Consider the following 22,120-nt stretch of genomic DNA (forward strand, 5'->3'; position numbering starts at 1 on the left):
CAATTAGTCATCTTAAATATATAAAATGAAAAGGTGACTGACTGACTGATTGACTGATCTATCAACGCACAGCTCAAACTACTGGACAGATCAGGCTGAAATGTGGTATGCAGATAGCTATTATGACGTAGACATCCGCTAAGAAAGGATTTTTGAAATTTCAAATCCAAAAGGGGTGAAATAGATGTTTGAAATTTGTTTAGTCCACGCGGACGAAGTCGCGAGTAAAAGCTAGTAGAATTATAATAATGATATCTAAATTAAATCGTCTGCGTCAATTTAAAGTTCACATAATTGCGACCCTCAGAGCATTACGCGTAATTTGACGTTCACGCTGAGTCACGACACGGTTTGCACCAGTTTGCGTACTTTGCAATAACGGATCCAACCGGCCGGCCGCGGCAGTTCATCCAGTGAATGTCTGTCAAGTTGCATTTATAAACTCAGTATTAGGTATAATAAGATTAATGAGAAATTACATCTAATTAGAGGTGTAAAACAAAACTGACAAAGCTTTCACGCGCTTGTATCTATGAATTTGTATTTTAAAACATTCCAATCATTTATTGCGTAGGTAGGTAATAAAACGATATAGCATACATTTTTTGTGCAAAAAAGGATATTATTAAGACAATAGACATAAAAATATTATAAAAGTATATACAAAAGACGACTTTATTGATAAAAATCTCTACCAGGCAATAATGGTTTAACTTAAATCTAGTACATTAAAAGATGTTGGCCCAAAAAATAAAAATAAATAATCTTTCGCAAACGTAGCTCTTAATTTTATCTATTTCATCTAACACCCGTGAAATACAAATGAATTTTAAATTGAATTGCAGTGTGCATCGGCGTCCGAACGCTTCGCTACGTAAAATATATAAATTCCCTTTCACTTGCGACACCCAAATAAAGCGCATCAAACTGTTCGATTGCTTCGATATTATATCATTTAGGCTCTACTTACACGTACTCGCATTCCAATGGCACGCATTGGCTCTACACACAAACATCGATTACGATATTCGTACCTACTGATAAGGACATTTCAATGGCAGCATAATTTTAATTATAATAGGTACCTAACTATAATAGGTACCTATAGGTAAAATGAGTTAAAACTAACTTACTATAACTATAGTGTTTAGTTTAATGTCTGTATTTATATAAAATTCAAAGTCCTGACAGACTTATATATCAACGTACAGCCTAAACCACTGGTCCTAGAGACATGAAATTTGGAGGGTGTGTTTTTTTGTAAAGAGTTACTTAATAGGTATCCACTAAGAAAGGATTTTTCAAAATTTCACCCCCTAAATGGGTTAAATGGGGTTTTGAAATTAATGTCGTCCACGCGGACGAAGTCGCAAGCATAAGCTAGTCTATATATATAAAAGGAAAAGGTGACTGACTGACTGACTGACTGAATGACTGACTGACTGACTGACTGATCTATCAACGCACAGCTCAAACTACTGGACGGATCGGGCTGTTTGGCATGCAGATAGCTATTATGACGTAGGCATCCGCTAAGAAAGGATTTTTCAAAATTCAACTCCTAAGGGGGTGAAATAGGGTTTTGAAATTTTCTAGTCCACGCGGACGAAGTCGCGAGCATAAGCTAGTTTAAATATAATTTTATGCTCGTTGTCGTTACTATTCGCTATGACGCACTTGCGTGGCCTACCTACTTGCAACTCCAAAAAAATAGGATAAAAACGCACTGAATTCGTAGCGTATATTATCTACCTACGTAAATGAAAATAAACGACTCTTTTTTAATAAAATGCAAAGTAAAATTCATTATCATGTATTATAAGTATTTTAAATTATCATGCGTTATTTAACTTTTGGTCAGTTTGAGTTTTGTATACTTTTTCGTATGTTGAAAAATGGAGCTAGGTACCACAGTTTTTAGGTCGTGTAAAATGTTTATGTCGTCAAACATGTTTGTCAAATAGTACGTGTTTGTCAAATTATTTGAACGTCCGCGGTGGTGTTTGATGCGTTTGTCAAACAAACTACGGGGTTTGAAAAATTTGATTGAAGGCGTGTTTGACAAACATGTTTGACCGTTTACGGGGCAATTTACTGTACGTGAGAGGTAAGCGTTATTATTTAATAGCTGCAATTTGTACCTTAGAAATAATTGTGGTCGGTCAATTTACTAAAGCCATATCTCCGATCTATATTGCACAGGAGTTTTCAATCGATATTACGATATATTATTATTTATTATTGATCACTGATAGACAATGGTGCGTTCACCCTCTGCGAGAGGCTGAAGCCTATAACAAATTTACTCTAAATAGGACACCATAACATTGGAACCAACACTTTGGAACACTTAGCGGTTTTCACACCTCTTGTACAGTACGCGGCAGAAAATAATGTACTGTCACTCATACCTATGTGATGTGACGTTTTGTCGGTCTCAACGACAGAGACAATGCTCTACAAATCTGCGATCTTCTGCCGCGTACTGTAGATTATTTTATCATAAGCGATCTGATCCATTTTTACTACTATAGAACACGAGCCTAAGAATATCCGTGATATAAAGTGGCTACTAAAATATTTTCCTTTGAAATATCAGCGATTGAGCTCAGATCAATGACTTGGTAAAAAGTTACGTTTCGTCCCCTAATGGAAACTAAAAGTCGCCTGCCCCGCCAATGACATAAAATTCTGATAGAATAATAAAATCCATTTGCTGAAAAAGGCTGATAACTCTATACTCAGCTCACTAGCTGAATATAGATAGGTACCTACTGCCACAGCCTTGAAATATAGTATTAATAGTAGTATTTCGTTAAACTGTGCTACTGCTAGCTTTTCACGGCCCATCCCCTTAATAAAGCTGTAACTGGACGATGTCTGTACATTAAGCATTAGTAGTGTATACTGCCCATATATTACAAAGTACTCTGTGATACTGCCTAAGATACTTTTTATTTAAGTATTATTATCGATATCGAACCCAAAACAGTATTATTAATTTATTTTTCACTGTTTGTCTGTTCGACCAAAACAACTGAATGTGACTAGAACAAAAACTGTAGTTTATCCCGAAAGAGATGGCAATAAAGCAAGTTGGTCTTGAAAAAAGCAAAATATCAAATTACCAGCTGATGTGCGCCTTAGGTGCCTTACGTGAGCCTGGTACAAATGCTAATGTCTCTATAGTGTAGTAGGAAGGTACGCTTTAACCTTATTGTTGGTGCCAAGTTTTCCGACCTCTGAGCTGACCTCTAGCATATAGTTTTACCTTTATCACAATATTTTAACAACAAAAAATCTATACCCATCTATTTTAAAATACCTATAGCATCCAACCACACACACACAGGAATCAAAAATAATAACTTATTTATTATTGTCTATATAATATTTTAAATGCGAAACTGTTTTATCAATTTATCAATGAATTTATCTCATCGATTTTCAACCTTTTCAGTTTGGTACAGAGATATCTTGCACTCTGGTAAAAAGTAGTTTTTGACAAGTAGCCTGTATCCGTACATAGGTTACTTTTCATAGGCTACTTTTTATACCGGAAAAAGAGTTCCCACGGGATTTTTCGAATTACAATATGTTAACGAAGTTTCTGAATCTATCCAACAGTATTAGCTAAATAACTAAATTAGATGTTAATATAATAACCATTAAAGGCAGAGGAGTATGCGAACATTAGACAATAATTATAAGTTGATTATGTAATTTTGGCTTAGATTAATGACTGGAAGCGTGATATACCTACCAAGCCAATGCTTCATTAACTATTAGCTCCTTGGTGTGTTTTTGTTATATTACTATGTCTATGGTTCATAGCAAATATAAATATAAGCATAGTAAATATTTGAAAAGAGCAACCGCCGAGTTTCTTGCTGGTTCTTCTCGGCAGGAAAGGCATTCCGAACCAGTGGTAGATGCATCCGACTATTCGTAAGCACTTGTAAAAGTTTATACGAATAAAAGATTTTCATTTCATTTCATTTCATTTCATTTCATTTCATTTCATAGCCATAGCACATTGCAGTGGATTAAAAACGACGCGACGCACTTTTTCTAAAATTTTACAAAGTAAACTGAACTGTAGGTATCTCGACTATTTAAAACGGCATCATCATCATCCACCGATAGACGTCCACTGCTGGACGTAGGTCTCTTGTAAGGACTTCCATACGGTCTTGCGCCACCTGAATCCAGCGGCTCCCTGCGACTTCTGATGTCGTCCGTCCACCTAAGTGGGGAGTCTTCCAACGCTGCGTCTTCCGGTGCGAGGTCACCATTCGAGCACCTGGAGACTCCAACGTCTATCGGTTTTACAAACTATGTGCCCTGCACTTGCCACTTTAGCTAATAAATATAATATTACATCTATTGAAATTAAAATAAAAGCGTCATCGATACGCGTTAATTGTTTAATTGTTTTACTTTTGTTGAGTTTGTTTATCAATCTCAATTGCATTACACAATGGATACAAAGTACAATTTACTTAAGCTTACGAAACTTAACACTTCGCGTCACTTCAAATCCCCTCCAATGTGCCTTATGCCTAGGTACCTAAATTGTGACGATACCAACCTAGCAAAAAATACCTATTAATAATATTCATTATCATAATAATTATATTACTAGCTGCAGTCATAGTAAAGTTGTATAATTATTTCTCCATTTATACTAGCAGGGATCAATCAATACTAATACATACTCAATCTATCGATATAGTATGATTATAAATATTGATATTAGGTACAACAATGTTAGAATATACTTTATACATGCATAACATAATTAGGACATATTAGATACCTACCTCAATAATTTTCATGTGAAATACTTAACATGTCTTTAAATTTGAATATGGTGAAAGCAAATAAATGAATTAAAATACCTGCATATCATTAATCAATGGTTACCCGAAACTCTTCGCCTAAGTCTGCTTATTATTTTATGTTTGCGTCTTTAGATTATCGCTTCAATTCTGTATCAGTGTGAATGGACCCTAAGCCATCTTTCTACGTGTTAAAGCTGGAACAAACACAATGGGTGACGGAAACTCCATTGCATACGCGCGTACGCGTGCACGTTTATTAATACTGTATAAATCACGTAACCCTGCAGCGTCCGACTACGACTTCGAGAGCCAAGCTTTGTTGTGTGAGTACCTTCACACAGTTCATTGAATTACAATACAATTCTTAGGGCAACGTTAAACAAGTTTCAGGCTTTACCAACAAAAATGATGAAACAAAACAATTTCTATAAAAAAAAGTTATTATGGCCACTAGATTCAACTTTTCTGAGACGTTTATAAACTTTCCATTCACTTTACACTAGGTCTCGTTGTCGATGCTTATATTAATTTTATTATCATCTCAGCTCCTTTCAATGCATATGTATGATAGTGAAAGAATATGCTAAACAATATCTTTTAAAAATAGCTGATAATGTATACCTACAGACGGACCCACGTAACTAAGACGTAATATTATGAGATTGATTATGGAATTCCTAAAAAAATTAACAGGCCTACGAATCTTCATACAACTTAACTAAGGATAAGCCGTTATTTTAGTTAAGCGTCAAACTAAATTAAGGGTGCATAAAGTGTTTTAGGAGTCGCTTAAAAATAAGCAGGGGTTGTGGCCATATCTGTTGAACACAATCTCTGAATTGAACTTAGATGACAGATTGAAATCCCTTATAATGTTCCCTGTGGAAAATGGCAGCAATTGGTTTAGATTTGTTAATTTCGTTTAGAGGTTGTTACCAATAGAATTAACCATATTTTGCAAAGCTTGGAAGATGAACAGCTTCAGTCTAAAACTTGGTGAAAAAAGAAAAACATACCACTCCGTTTATTTAAAAACTTCAAAATTGTAAAATTTAGAAATCTACTACAATTTTTACAAGCTGATATGTATAGTTTGCTAGCTGGTATGTAGGTATATTCGTGCCTTTTTATCAGTATTTGCCTAGGTTCAACGCAAAATCTATTCGAAAACATGGTCGTAAGAATTTTTCTACGTCCATATTTCGAGAAGGGACAACAACAGTTCAACGGTCGAGGGCAATAAACTACGAGATGTCAAACAAAATTGAAATCAATAGAAGAATTTGAGAGATAGTAAAAGGTAAATTCAGAATCACAAAGTACTTAATAGTCAGAGAGATTTCTCATCACTAGAGGAGCAAACCATAAGGTTACTATAATCGCCTCCAACTTTAAAACTTAAACTATAATATTACAATAAAACTTTAAACTAGCCTTATCTGATTACTGCACAAATCATGCCCGCGTGGAATGGTGCCAAGAATACTGGCTACATTTCCGCGCTGAGCAGCCAGGCTAATACATTGCGCAAAATCTTTTATACAGATACTAAAGCTTGGAAAATTTACATTAACATCTGTGACAGTTGATTTCTGCAAGTTTTATTATCAGTTGGTATTTAACAATAGTTTAACATCATTACCATCATTATTTTCATTACCGTAATGCACCTAGCTATCTGCGATTAAGGTGACGCAGTACGCTCGACCGAAATTGGCAGCGCACGTGGGTAAAGTGTTTTCACTTGATATTGTATGAGAAAGGTGAGAGGCACGATGATTTTCACCGATATCAAGCGCGCGAAAAGGGTTTAGGAAAAGTATTTTTGAGAAAAAACTACTGAGTTTATGTTTGCAAAGTATAGTTATTTCAACTAATGAATAAATAAACTATGTCCAATGTTAAATTTTTTTATAATTTTTATACCCCTAATCTTATTTATTTACGCCCAAAGTTGACATAAATTTAGTGTTAAAATAGGAATCTTTTGAGGCTCGTAACTTAAAAATAAATATTTTTTCAATGTTTTATATAATTATCAATAAACCTATGACGAGATAAATCGATATAATACTTACTTTTGAGCGTATAGTATCGAATAATGTAGTAATTACCCTCCTGCGTTTATATGAAGAAAGCACCGTCCTGAGCCCTCTTAAATCCACGCGACAGGCAACAGAAAAAAATGGAAGAACATCGTAGCGAGAGTCGTATCAAAGGGGTCCCGCGATCTTCTAAGTAGTAGGCTATCATGAAGAAATTCTTAGTTGGATACATAATATAATATATTAGGCTTACTTTTCTACAGGAATTTATCTTGTACCTGTTGTGGTTAAATAAAACTCGTGATAACGATTGATCAGAAGGTAAGAATTGGAACGTTGGTGGTATTCGACGGCAGCGGGATATTGCAGGAACGGCGAGCGTAGGTATTCCGTAAGTATGTAATATAATATGGTAGGTACTCCCATAGTACCCCCTTTCAAGCGAAGCGTACTACTCGTTTCACGACTCGACCGCTTCGTGTGACGTAGGGGCTAGGTGCAGGCGCTGGCGCTGGTACCGGCGAGTTTGTTTCCATTGCAGACTCCGGTTGCAAACTCGTCGATACTGATGTTTTCTTTTCCGCACTTGCAGTGCTTGCGCCTGTGTCTTCCTCGTTGAGCATGTAAGCGGGCTTGACTCTGTCCAATGATACCACGGTTGTTCGAAGTGGTAGCTGGATCTGGTAGTACTTGTCGTGGCGCTTCAAAACTTGATAGGGTCCGTCGTATGGCGGTGTTAATGGCGGTCGTACGGTGTCGTTTCGTACGAAAACGTGCGTGCACGTAGCTAGGTCTTTGTAGATGAATGTTGATCGGGTCGCTGGTGAGCGTTCTGTCGGTGTTAGCGATGCCATTGTTTCTGTGAGACGTCGCACGTAGTCTGCGTCTTCGATTTTCGACTGTGTAGGTACGAGGAAATCGGATGGTACTCGTAGCGTTGCACCGTACGTCATCAGAGCCTGACTGAGATTGTTGTCCTCTCGTATCTCGAGTCATGTCTGCGGGTAAGGTAAGGTAACGTTGATGACTTTGCTCGTCTTTTCGTAATTCTGCCACTTCCAGCGAGAGTTTCTCAATTATTGCCAGGATTTTTGAGTTTTCTGACTCGTAGCTTCTAACAGGTTGCCGCTACGGTGCCGGTGGAAGTGCTCCCAACGTATTCCATTTTCAGATTTTCCAGCGTCGGGGTAACCAAAATGTTGTGGTTAAATAAAACTCGTGATAACGATTGATCAGAAGGTAAGAATTGGAACGTTGGTGGTATTCGACGGCAGCGGGATATTGCAGGAACGGCGAGCGTAGGTATTCCGTAAGTATGTAATATAATATGGTAGGTACTCCCATATACCTAAAGATAAATTAAATCTCCGAAATCGTTTAAACTGTTTCGTAATTACTTCAATTTTGGAACTTTGCTAATGATCTCAAGATTCTCAAGCGAAACCTTCTTGATCGAGCCATTAATTTAACGATGACACTGTGTTATCGTAATCCACAATTAAAACTTGCTCAGATATGACTTCTAGATACGAACACAAATTACAGCATATAAAGCCATCGTTTTAAATAAGATAATAAAATAGAAAATTAGGTACTAGGCCCACCGAAGAAGTGAAACTAGCATCTTGTAATATACCTACAGTCAGGCCAATTCTCTTGTACACAATCTCTAAACTAAACTAAATTAACCGGTCTAAATCTAGTGCTATCCTTTTCCACAAGCAACATTATGACAGGGATAGCAATAGATTTAGACGTGTTATTTTTACTTGTAAGAGTATCCTTTATATTCCAGAGTTTCACATTGATAAATTACTACAAAATAATAATGACTATTAGTGTACAAACTAACGTTCAAATATTTCTGTCGTTTCCCAAACCAGTTTTTGTTACATAAGCTACTCAGAATTTAGGTAAATATCCCTTAATGAAATGAACTTTTGGGCACAGTCCAAAAAACAGGCTTAGCAGAGAACAACAAGCAAAAGACGTCATTTTATAAAGCTTCCTTCATAGATATGGATGTACAGATTTTGGCACATGGTTTAGCGAATGATATAATTTTAGTATGGTTAAATCTTGATTGTTGATTTCTGGTTAATCAACGTATTTCAAAGGTATATACGTACCTACGCTCCTTAAATTACCAACAAGATTTAAATAACTTGGGCAACATTATGTTTCAAACTGAATAATATGTGTATTCTTTTGTTGTTGTGTTTAAACTTTCTTTTCAAGTCAAACCTTGATTTTAAAGGCAGGACAAACGGCGGTGTTGCAAATAGGATTAAAACTATCATCTTTAATTGATGCAATGACTTTTAGAATAATTATGGCATTGCGAATAGGTACCATTGTACTGCTGCATTGAGAGTATAATCTATAAAATTATCTTGGTGATTACGCTACGTTAATTAGATCCTTGCTGGGCCAGTAGCTTGCCCCTTGCCCCAATTTGGTGAGAGATGAAAAAGCTGCAAAACACCTTAGTCGCAATGATTGAGCTTGACCTGCTGGCATCATAGAACTTCTCATAATGTCTAATTAATATATTTAAGCTAATGTAGTATACAGTCACATTTGGTTCTATTACTGGCAATATCGGCAAAATAATCAAAAATCACTACCCATGATATAAATGCAAAAGTGTGTTTGTTTTTTGGTTTGATGGTTTGTTGGTTTATTAGTTTGTCCTTCCATCACGTCGCAGAAAAACGGATCGACGTAATTTTTTACATAAGTATGATTAAAAATCTGGAGAGTGGCATATGCCACGATCCCACGGGATTATTAAAAAACTATTTCCACGCGGATGAAGTCGGTGGCATCAGTTAGTGATAATATTATTACTAACTTAAGTAAAACAGTTATTATTGGTTACATTTTACTAAAATAGCATAAAAATATATTCAAAAAAAATTACACACGCATTTGATTTTAAATAAATTAATCAGCTAGTAAAACGCCATTATTTAGATTGTGCTACGTAGGTACTAACAAATGGCCTTGTCCACAAATTCAAAGTTGCTCAGCGAGCTATGGAGAGGGCTATGTTAGGAGTTTCCTTGAGGGATAAGATCCGAAATGAGGAGATCCGCAGGAGAACTAAGTTCACTGACATAGCCCAAGCTATTAGCAAGCTGAAGTGGCAGTGGGCAAGTAATGCCTGTCGTAGAGGCGATGGCCGTTGGAGCCGGAAAGTCCTAGAGTGGAGACCGCGTTTAAGCAAGCGTAGTGTGGGACGCCCTCCAGCACGATGGACCGACGATATAAAGAGGCTGGCGGGAAGTGGCTGGATGAGGAAGGCTGAGGACCGGATGTGGTGGCGCTCTTTAGGGAAGGCATATGTCCAACAGTGGACGTCCACATGCTGATGATGATGATGATGACGTGGGTTTCAGATCAAAATTCTTGCCATGATGCGTGGCAGAATCGCATCGAAGTCGCATCACTGTCGTAAGTTTTTGGTTGGTTTTGCTCTTTATGTAACCTCATACTTGTCAATAAACGTATCAATTCTTGTTGTACTTATCAGCTTACATGTATAACCGTTGGCTTGGAACTTAATACCGTACTGCTTATCGAGCTACCTGCAGTTATACAACATCCGCCTTGACATCATCTATAATGCAAGTAACATGAGACGGTAAACTGATATTCATTAGGTATATTTCGTTACTAGAACCCATGCTAATATTATAAATCTGAATGAGTGTCCGTATACCTATCTGTTAATTGAATCCCAGGGAAGGACTATTAGTTATATTGAGAAGTTGAGTAGTTCCTACGAGCACCTACCACTTCCTTCACGAGACCACCTCCATGGTACCATATTATTGCACTGTCATCAAAGTTACATCTTTCCAGCTCAATTGGTTGGCGGGAACTGGTCTAAAATTCAATTGCAAGATTTGACCACATCTTCACACGGCAAGTTTAATTGTTGTCATCGCATGATTACTTTATTTGGTACTAGCTGATGCCCGCGACTTCATTTGCGTGAATTTAGGTTTTTACAAATCCCTTGAAAACTCATTAATTTTCCAGGATTCAAAGTAACATATGTCACTATCCAGGTATTTAAATATACCCATGCAAAAAAGCACGTCAATTCGTTGCTGTCCTTCAACAAACCTACATACAAATACATTTTTACTTTTTAGTAGTGATCATCGTTGGGGTGGCTAATAAAACAAATAAAACTGTAAATTATAAAATTACGATAATTTTATTATTAGTTTAATTATTACAAATCACACGAAATAATTTTACCTGACTTTCACTCGTACCTACTACAAAATATTAACAATCACAAAAGGACAGCTGAGTTTAAAGTTACCTTCTATCTTGTAGGCATATTCTTTAAACTATGCCACATGTATTTAAATATACCCATGCAAAAAAGCACGTCAATTCGTTGCTGTCCTTCAACAAACCTACATACAAATACATTTTTACTTTTTAGTAGTGATCATCGTTGGGGTGGCTAATAAAACAAATAAAACTGTAAATTATAAAATTACGATAATTTTATTATTAGTTTAATTATTACAAATCACACGAAATAATTTTACCTGACTTTCACTCGTACCTACTACAAAATATTAACAATCACAAAAGGACAGCTGAGTTTAAAGTTACCTTCTATCTTGTAGGCATATTCTTTAAACTATGCCACATGCGTACCGAAATTAAAATGGTAGAGGCTCATCAGTTACAAATATTTTCTTGATCGCTTTTATTTATGCTACGCACGTCTAAGATGAACAGCTAACCTTACCGTCCTCCTGGTTTCTGAAATATTGCTATTACTGGTGTTAATAATAATAATATTAAAAATCACTATCACAAAAGTTGCATAAAGTAATTACACATTGGTTGCTTAGTTGGTATCGAATTGATTGGTCATTTTGTTTTTGAATTTGACAAATTTTGCCATTGCTTTGCTCTTTAATCCTGTCACGGTTCGGTTGCTATCGACAAGTAATATTGTATCTTCCTTTTTCTTATAGAAAGGAAAGGGTTTGTCTGATTTGGTAATGAAATATATAGAAGGAATATTATAAGACTTAGGATCACCATCATCCTCAGAGAAAACGACGTAAATGACGACAGGTTTTGCGTGTTCTCCTTTACCAATTCTAATGTTTTTAGGTGCAATAGCAACCACGATTTTATAATCGTCAAAGGGTTGCGTAACTATTGGTATATTAATAAAGTTTTTGCTCTCTTTCTCTTTAGAATCATTCGTTGGTGACGGTGATTGAAATATAATTTTTGCGATCTGATTAGAGGTTCCCAATCCCAAGTGGGTACCTTGAGGAAAGACTGTCTTAGAAAGTAGTTCTTGTGCAGCTCCGGATTTAAATTCTTGAGGAATCTTCGCGAAAATAGCACCCATAAACGGAGTTTTTATCTGTTCTTTCGGCAAAATTGGAGTGAACTTCACACTGAATCCGTTATTAATTGGGAAGCTGTGTATTTTCTTAATATATAGAAGAACTAACAACACTTGGATAACCTGTAAATGATACTACATTTAAATTAAATTATCAAAACTAATAGTATTATGATGTTAATATAAAACAATAAATATAAAACGTACACTTCTAAGAGGCACTAAAAATGAAGGCATGCCGATACTTTCCAACGAAAGCACACAGATAAACTAACCGTTAACAGCAATCTGAATCGACTGACTAGCCTTTGTTTGCTTTGTTTACAAACACACTTTTATTAGCTAAGGATGTTTAATAGTTCATAATGGCGAAAATAAACATGCTAATGTCACTTTGCATTGTAATTTTTCAAAATGATCATTCATTACATCATGATCACGTAATTAAAGGGTGTTTTTAAATTTTGGAAGCGTGAGGCGAAAAATTAAACTATTAGACAGAAGAATTTGATCTACCAACCAACCATTTGATTTGATTTGATTTGAGATACCAAGGCTTAAAGAAAATTAAACCTGCATTCAAAGATTAAAAACTTTTTTATGCCTTTTTCAAGTAACTCGACATTGACGACCTGCATTGTGATGGTTTGATACTACGAAAATCCATAAAACAAGCAAAAGAATTCAAGAAGAAAGATAAAATATATTTCATACACAGATCAGGAATCAAACCTACAATTTTTCTCCAAAAAAAGTTAGTGATTTTTATCTTGGTAAAAAATTATTGTAATACTTAATTATTTTGACGGAGGAAATGTCCCGATATCGTGAGAGAGAAATCGGGTTATGTAGGATTTTTACTTTAAAACCCTTTCGGTGAAAGTATCGGTGCCTCCTTTGCGTGGCAATTGTTGGGCTCCTCCACGGGAAAATTGCCCCCTTACTCACATGCTAGGTGCATGTGAGTAAGGGGGCAATGTGGGGCGAGGTATGGCTGCTTGTACCACAATAAGCCGCCATGTTTCCACGGTTGTTAAACTGGAGTCCCACAACACCCTCTCGGGACGCTGAAGTCTCTTCCCCAGAGACTATTACACTAATGGATCAAGGCAATGGTGTCTTACACCCCGACATCCATGTCTCCGTGTTGGATTGGCTCGATATTTTATTATTTTCAATTTAAAATCCTTGATATTAGGTACATTGAGTTTTCCATTACATTCCATATTCTAACATTTATTTCTTTAATGACGGGAAATGCATTACAGTTGGAACGGGCTCTAACTCATTATCTGCAGGGACAAAAGATTTCTTAGAATCCACATTCAATGCACGCTTTTACGGTTCGTACTCGTACAACAGAAGTAGAAATGCAAGCAGAATTTACCGACGTGAAAAAAAACGCAATTTTTGCAAAATAGTCACCTAGTATTTATTTGACTCTCCAACATACATCTTCAGAGTGAATTGTTTTTTTGATTGAGCTATATTTTCAGCATACTAATTTCAACCACATGTCATATTAAATAAAACTGTTTTTAAGTTGTTATTTAAAAGACTCAGTTACATTCCACTTTGTTTCCCTCCACTTCCATTATGCATTGGACCTTATTACCTTAGAAAAGTAAAGACCTTAGAAACTGATAATTGATTTCACCTGAAAGATGAAAGTAGCATATTTCATAAGAAAGTAAAGTATAATTTTGATCCGATCATTCCGTTTCCGATGTAATAATAAATACTTTTTATGAACAAAGCTTACCTAAAGCTGTTTTGCCATGTGACTTTCGTGCGGTCTGTGCTATTGCCTTTTAATTTTTATGATAAAATCTGATTCCTATTTTTTTCGTGAACTTTGTAAACCACCCTTTATCAAGTGTGTGTTGACAAAATTAGCCACAGTTAATTTTGTAAACACCGACGCGGATTATATATTATCAATGGGTCTGTAACGAATAGGAAAAGCTCTATCAATCATCCTATTAACAAATATGGATGACGTAACATGAACAATAAAGATACATCATAGAAGGTTTATGCAATATATGTATTGTATATATTTTTACACAGATCCATGCATGTACCACAATAATTCAAAATGAAATCCTATTACATGTCTACATATTACATACTAACTACATGTCTATTGCCCAAAATATCAGTATAATGGAGTGGCAGTGGACAGGACATTCTTAATGTAAGTGACCCGTAAATTCCTAGAGTGGAGACCACATACAAGCAGGTAAACTTCGTAAGGCGCTCACCTCCAGAACCAATGGTCAATATTTGGCCCTCATTGGGATCAGCCAGCTGTAAACATCTACATACTCCTGCAGAAATGATGATGATGACATAATAGTTAACCCTGTATACTTGATCAGTTTAAAGTGGTGATAGCCGAGTGGTTAAGATGTCGGCCTTCTATTTGGCAGGTCGGTGGTTTGAATCCGGGCACGCACCTTTAAACTTTTGCAGTTATTAAACATCACTTGCTTACAGTACACACGCTTTGACGGTGAAGGAAACATCATGAGGAAACCTGCATGCCTGAGAGTTCTCCATAATGTTTTCAAAGATGTGTGAATTCTGCTAAACTGCAATTGGACAGCATGGTGGACTATGCCAAAACCCTTCTAATTCTTAGTGGAGACCCTTACTCAGTGGTGAGCCGGTAATAGATTGATAATGATGATGATCAACAGTCAGTTCAAAATAATAAAGATTTGCTTTCTAGAATTGTTTTAAATACTTCAAATTTACTATTGTATTAAACACATTCAAGCGATATATATTCGTAACTAAAGATATTACGTTGGTGCGATTATTTACACTATTTGCCTCAGAACCCGACACGAAAGATTTATGCCGTATCTACGTTAGATACATAAAAGGGTCCTTAGCGCCTGCCTCTCTCAATCCTATTTATCATGATGGGTTTATTATCTATCATATTCATACTACGAGTAGGTATAATTAAGTATTAAAAATACGAAAGTGTGTCTGTCTGCCTGGCTGTTTATTCCATTTTTAGCTTTTCATTTTCCATCCGCTTAACCAATTTAGACGAAATTTGGTACAGAGATAGCTTATAGGTATATCCCGGGGACAGACATAGGGCATTTTATGTTCCAGTAAATCAAAGAATATAAAAAACCGTGGGAACCCACGTTCCCCGTGGGAACCCACGGGATTCTTACGGAACTCTTGGTAAGTTATAATGCATGCATGCATGACGATGATATCATTTGCATTTTAAAACATTAATTTCATGTCAGCCAATCTAAAACTCGTATGATTTACCAAAACTCTTTCACTGGCACAGAGCTGGTAAGAATCTCAGCATTTATAATTACATGTTACTATTTATGTTGTAGGTGTAAAATCCTCTTTTCTCTAAGCAATAATGTTCCCGCCTTGTTGACTACCATTACTGCTGCGGAGAAAGGAGGGGTTTTTAGTAGGTAGGAGTCCGGTACCCATGTGTCCATGAGGATTTTCCCCTCCTAAGCGAAAAAAAAGGTGTAAAAATAAAAACCTATGAGTCGAAATCTCTTTCTCTAAGTCGAGTAGTATGAGGAAGGATTTGGAAACCCACAGAACTATTATCCCAAAAAAACTCCTACCATTACGTAATTAATGGGATGAGATCAAGACTACCAGCAACGAGAAGTACGACATAGAGAGAGTTTGTTGTATTTATCTTCGGCGAACTCGAATTTTCAATCAACTGGATTAAAAATTTGAATTCGCTGAAGAAAAATGCCTTTGGAAAATTCAGCGCGTAGTTGAACGCTCAGCACGGCTATAATATATTTCGTTTCCCATGCCCACCCTTTGCATAAAGCGCTTTTGTCTTCTCAGCGGGAGACAGACTGACGCCGTCGCCAGTTATCTCCCTAGATAAAAGACAAAGGCTGCTAATATTGAGATAGGATAGATATATTATAGAGGTTAGGTATAATTCTAATGTTAAAACGTAAAGACGATTCTCTACAAAAAGATACCCACTTTTTGCATAGAAATGGTCGACTTCTACTAATAGTTACAGGATAGGAGTTTTTCCATTGTATTCGATTTAGTACCATTAGCTAGTACCCAATGGATAATTTTAAGACAATTTGTACTTAGGTACTAAAATACTCGAAGCTCAGTCGAATGCCCGGTCACTTGAAAAATAGATGCAATAAAATTTTACCTTCTCTACTTTACGACTTAGAACTTAGATAGGTGATTGCAAAACTGAATAATTAAACCTATTACCGCGTACTTTCACATCAATTCAAAGATATGATCACATAATAAATAACAAGTTTACGGTTTGTCTATAACATTATTTCAAATCAATACCTAGTCCGTACAAAATGACTCCTCCCGCGTTTTTTTGAACTCAATCGGTCAACTGGCATGTCAAAAGTGCAGTTCACCAGTTCACCTTTAAAATAAGGAATAAAATCGTACTTTTGACATGAAATTTGAGTCAAAAATTTATAAGTATATCAATATTAGGTGCGTATGAAAGGCATACAGATTGATGAGTGAAATAGAGAACCCTTAGAACCTTACCCTTAGAGCCTTAGAACCGTGTCTTTTTGGCATACGATCAATTTTGGGCTTTGAAGATTTTGGCCTTTTTTTCCAAAATAGAGACCACAGTATTTACACATAGAGCCTATATTGATCGATAGCTGGCAACAATACAGACAGTATTCTAATACAGGTTTTATGTGTAGCCGCTATTTTGAAATAGAAAGAAATTGGCGGACTACTAGGTAGGCCAGGCTTCATACTAAAATATTAAAACCCCCAAGACGTTACGTTCGTAATTACATATATGAAATCCTTTCTCGCTCATAGAGCATAGAAATTAGAAATCAAGTTATTTAATATTGTATATATGTTATGTTATTTGCGTGATATGTTATCCCTTGGTCTTTAGACACCCTTAAACTTTAATAAATTGATAAAGTTTAAAAGTAGTATCTAACAGGGGGTTCTAAGTGTGTGCCAATGCGTGACGTGATTTTTAATACTATTCCGAAGAAAATATATATAAAATTTGACTTTATACTTGACGAAAGATTTTATACATCTTTGTTACCTGTTATCTGCCAAAGCCATCATGATTCAAACTTCATATTCGCTGACCATTCCTCCCTGTGTGTGTGTGGTAAACTTTCAGCGTTTATTTGATAATGAAAATCAGACCCTCATGGGCTCTAAGTTCATTAATATAAAAGTGTTATGCCATCATAATATTATATATTTTAAGTTTATCTGAAACTGATGATTTAAAACACTATACATTAAGCACTTGTTGTTATTAACCTTTCTTAGTAAGTTTATATGTTAAAAAAATCAAATCGAGCTATTGTCATGTTCAATTTTATCATGTAAATCTTTACAAAATACTAAAAAACACCTTAGTTTAAGCAATATAATATAATAATACGAATAAAAAAGATTTTTATTTTAATTTATTTATTTAATATGTAACATACCTCGTAATTACTCATGGACACTATCTTTGGATTTATTAATGTTGGATTAACAACACTTAACAGTTAGGTATGTCATAGAGAAATAAGGAATAAAACAAAACAGTAATATTAAATCCAAAAAAAAAATTAATGGCCACCTAAGAATCTTGGCTCTATAGCAGCATCACCGAGGGAATTCGAGGGAAATTGGGATATGTTTTCGTTTATTACTTCTTGTTCTAAGTTTATTGTTTGATCTCCCTTGTACTGCACATACAATACTTCATGCTCTGATACCTTTGTCGGTTGTGGTAGAACTAGCTGATGTTCAGGTATTTCGGGTTTTTTCGTTAAAACATATATGATAGTTTTATCGTCAACTGGTGCCAGTTTATTGTAAAGTGCACTTTGTAGCTGTTGATTATACTGGTATTCATATGTAGGCGCTTTTATAAATATAACCTTATATATTTTCTTAGGTGGTAAGACAGCAGGTACCACTGGCGTCTCTTCTATATCTGGAGGAGGCACATGGAAAGAAATGCTCTTAGTAATCACTGGTGTTGGAATGTATTGATGGTTATTTTGTGAATTGAATTCTCTAGTTATAGCAGCTTGCAAACTTTGAGTATTGATCTCTTGAATTTGCTCATTGTTTAAATTTGGTAAAAATATCTGATTGTCTCGAATACTCGAAATTTGTCCATCAAAATTTAGATCACCAGAAATACTAGTAGTTTGTACATTATTTTGTGGATTAAATACTTGAGGCACAGATTCGTGTGAATTTATAATGGGTAATTCAATAGTTTCAATTACGTTTTTTACATCTTGTAGAGTTACAGGTTGAAGAGGTTGAATATCACTTAAATGATCATTTGATTGATCCTTTGCATTGGACACTTCGTTGGTATTTAAATTTATTAGAGGTAGTTCATTCTTGTTTGCTTCTAAAATATGTGCAACATTCTGAATATCCAAAATTCGCACGCCTGTATTCTTTTGCACATTCTGTATATTATATTCACTGTTTTGCAGATTAATGAGAGGTGGCAATTTGTTCTTAAAATTTAATATCAATTCAGGGCAGTTTGCCGATAATCCTGGTTGCACACTTATTGAATTCGATTCCTTTATTGAAGAACTATGTGAGACAGCGCTGTGAACGTCTATATTAGCATTTAATTCAATCGGAAGAGAATGTGATTGATCCTGTTTGATGCCTATATCGAAGATTTGTTGTACGGATTCATCAATATCCTCAATTGTATGCTGGCTTTCTTCATTTTTATGCTGCTGTAAGTACTGATGATCATCGTAGGGTAAGGAATAAACAACCGTTTTAGGATCTATGTTGTTTTCTTTTGAAATTTCTTCTGCAGCATTCAGCAAAGCTTGATTGGGCAGCTCAAATGGAATGCTTGGTTTTGGATAGCGGTAACCTCCTTGTGCACTTTGTATTAAAGCGATAACATTGAAAACCTAAAATGAGTAATCAGTTTCTTTATTATTCAATAAATTAAATTGTAAGTAATATATTTATGCAAAAAAATGAAAATAAAATGAGTTTTTAAATTTATAACATAGTAGAAACAACAAACCATTAAACACCACATATTGAACAACTCGACGCTAGTGTCACCAACAAAATAAGGTAAAAATCGTCGCTGCCTTAGCTATATATTAATATAAAACTTTCTCCGCACATATTAATAGATTAATGTTTGTTTATTTTGAATAGAGCACGTTCGCTATTCCAAAATACATCAGCTGCTTTTAAGACTTCGAATATGTTAAAAAAGACAAGATTAAAATGGTCTGCCTGTAGGTATGTAATTTATAGGATTTGTCGATTCAAAATATTAAATACTAGCTAATGCCGGCAACAACGGTGGATTTAGTTTTTTAAAACCCCGTGGGAACTCTTTGATTTTTCGCATATAAAGTAGCCTATGTCACTCTCCAAGTCTTTAACTATACCCATGCAAAAAATCACTTTGATCCGTTGCTACGTTGCGGCGTGATTGGAGAACAAACCAAGAAACCAATAAACCAAGAAACCAGCAAATAAAAATACTATTCCGAGACAGACTTTTCACTTCTTCTTTTTTGCTCCACCTTAGTCTGATAATAATGATTAGTGATTACTTATTAATGTATAGTATTTTGCTTTAATAATATCCATAAATATAATATTATACAAAAATACTATGAATAGTAAACATAAATATAAATAATGATATTTTATCTAAGCACATGAGTAGTTATACTTATAAATAATACAAAATGCACCGAATTGAAAATCTCCTCCTTTTTAGAAATCGATTAAAAAATAGTTCATTTTCCGCTTCTAGAAACGTTAATCGCTCGTTTACCTTCTCTGTCGTAACCTTTATTTTACGAGCCTATTGATGAAAACACCATCTAAATGTAGATTTTTCCGATTCTTAAAAGTTATGGTGGATGTCACCAAAATATATTGTGTTAGCTTCATTATGTAATAAGATGTTATCAACGTTATTTGTGGACAAGTTGATGTAACGCTCTATACAAAAAGGGTAATAAATAACGTATCAACAGTGCAACTGGCGAATATATTAATTTACTAGATGATGCCCCCGACTTGGTCAGCGTAGATTTAGGTTGTTAAAAATCCCGTGAGCACTCTTTGTTTTTCCAGAATAAAAGTACCTTATCTCCGTCTCCAGGTCTTTAACTATACATCTGCAAAAATCACGTCGATCTGTTGCATCCCTCACGCCTCTCTACCCGTCTTCTCCACTCGTCTCGCTGGCAAGTTAGCTACATACCTCACTGTAGCAAATTAAATAATAAAAACAATAACAGTGCAATACTTCCTGAACTCGACAAGTTTCACTGAAAACTTTGTTCCATAACCGATAAAAACAGCCAAATGCTTAATAGTTGTAAATTATTATTTTAATTAAGTAGGTATAGTCATTTGAAAACAAGTACGTGTAATAATTATAGTCTCCAGTCTCTTACCTCTTTGGGGTGAACTCTTAAAATCTAAGGATAGGTCTCTCACTATTTTATTATTATTGGGTTTGTAGGAACTTTAATAGAACTACGGTATTTTCCACAACTTAAATTTTTATGGAAAAAACATTAACATGAAACTTGTCAACTCTTTATGTAACTATCTAGGTTATAGGTAGATAAACTTTTTATGTATTCAGAATTAATTATGGGAACGATAAAATTTTATAGGTACACTTGGCTTTACGATAGCTTTGTTAAAAACCTTTTGAGCAAAAAAATGCGATCCCAATAGAACATTAGGTATTACCAAAAAGTATATTTTCTGCTACTGCCAATTCAAGTTCAACGTAGCAAGGTTTTTTTAAAAAAGATTAAGGCAGTTAAGTATAAGTAGGTACAATTTAAGTACAATAATTATTTAAAATTGTTTTGTTAGAGGATGAATACTGTATCATCGAAAGTTGTTTCAAAAAAAATTCAGGCAGTTAAGTATAAGTAGGTACAAATTACAATAATTATTCAAAATACTTTTTGTTTGTTACAGTTACAGAAAAGGAAATAAGGCTCTGGTACGTATAAAATATTTCTCTTATCGAAAGTTGTTGCTTTGAGCACATTAAATAGGTACTTATAAAAAACGTTATCATAGTACAATTATATATTCTGTGACGTTGCATACAACTTCTAGTTTTGGTTCTGTGACAAAGTGAATTAAAATGAAATGGAAGGAAAAAGATACCCAATATATATAAGCTTTATGCAAAATAATATACCTTCTTTCATTTCATTTTTCGAAGAACTACGAAGGTATCTAGCACATTCAAGTCAGCAAAGTTATTATAATGTTAGCAAGCGGCCTAGAGAAGTATTGTTTTCCACGAAATATTCAGTTTATTGTCTAAGCACAATAAATAGTCCGTGACTTCACTTGTTAAGGCTCCCATTGAAAACCAGCGCTGCAGCTTGCTGCAGCATGATGCTGAGTGGGAGACCTATATTTGGTCACACGTACTCGTATATATATAGGTATTATTTTTATTTATTATAATTTTTTGTTATTAGTTTAATTATGTAGATTGACTTAATTAGCTTTTAAGGTTTATTGTAGTATTGTGATCAAATAAAAGTTTTCTTTCTTTCTTTCTTCTTTCTTTAAAATACCTAAAACATAGAAAGATCATTATTAAATTTTATTCATACATAATTATTTTTCTATCTTTTCAGGCACAAAGGATTTCTAAAGGACTGTCCAAACGGCTTGCTGACTGAACAGGTTTGCGATATTAAAGTTTTTCAGCTGTACCTACCTACCATACTTGTAAAACAAAGGATAATAAAAATTTAGTTTTTAAC

At 35.0% G+C, this 22,120-nt stretch overlaps 2 protein-coding genes across 3 annotated transcripts in view; one reads left to right on the forward strand and one right to left on the reverse strand.

Annotated features, from left to right (window-relative positions):
* LOC117995869 (frequenin-2) overlaps nucleotides 1-22,120 on the forward strand; it is a 127,339-nt gene that overhangs the window by 100,621 nt on the left and 4,598 nt on the right. For both annotated transcript variants that reach the window (XM_034983881.2, XM_069509105.1), the window contains 2 exons: nucleotides 21,312-21,336; nucleotides 21,992-22,040. In XM_034983881.2, the coding sequence (XP_034839772.1) occupies nucleotides 21,312-21,336; nucleotides 21,992-22,040 (74 nt within the window). The remainder of the gene's footprint in view (nucleotides 1-21,311; nucleotides 21,337-21,991; nucleotides 22,041-22,120) is intronic.
* LOC117995868 (uncharacterized) lies at nucleotides 11,678-12,575 on the reverse strand. The gene is made up of 2 exons (XM_034983880.2): nucleotides 12,495-12,575; nucleotides 11,678-12,410 (listed from the first exon to the last, which is right to left on the reverse strand). The coding sequence occupies exons 1-2, from the start codon at nucleotides 12,522-12,524 to the stop codon at nucleotides 11,772-11,774; spliced, it is 669 nt and encodes a 222-aa protein (XP_034839771.1). The 5' UTR covers nucleotides 12,525-12,575; the 3' UTR covers nucleotides 11,678-11,771.

Source organism: Maniola hyperantus, chromosome Z (genome assembly GCF_902806685.2).
Source record: "Maniola hyperantus chromosome Z, iAphHyp1.2, whole genome shotgun sequence".
NCBI lineage: Eukaryota > Metazoa > Arthropoda > Insecta > Lepidoptera > Nymphalidae > Maniola > Maniola hyperantus.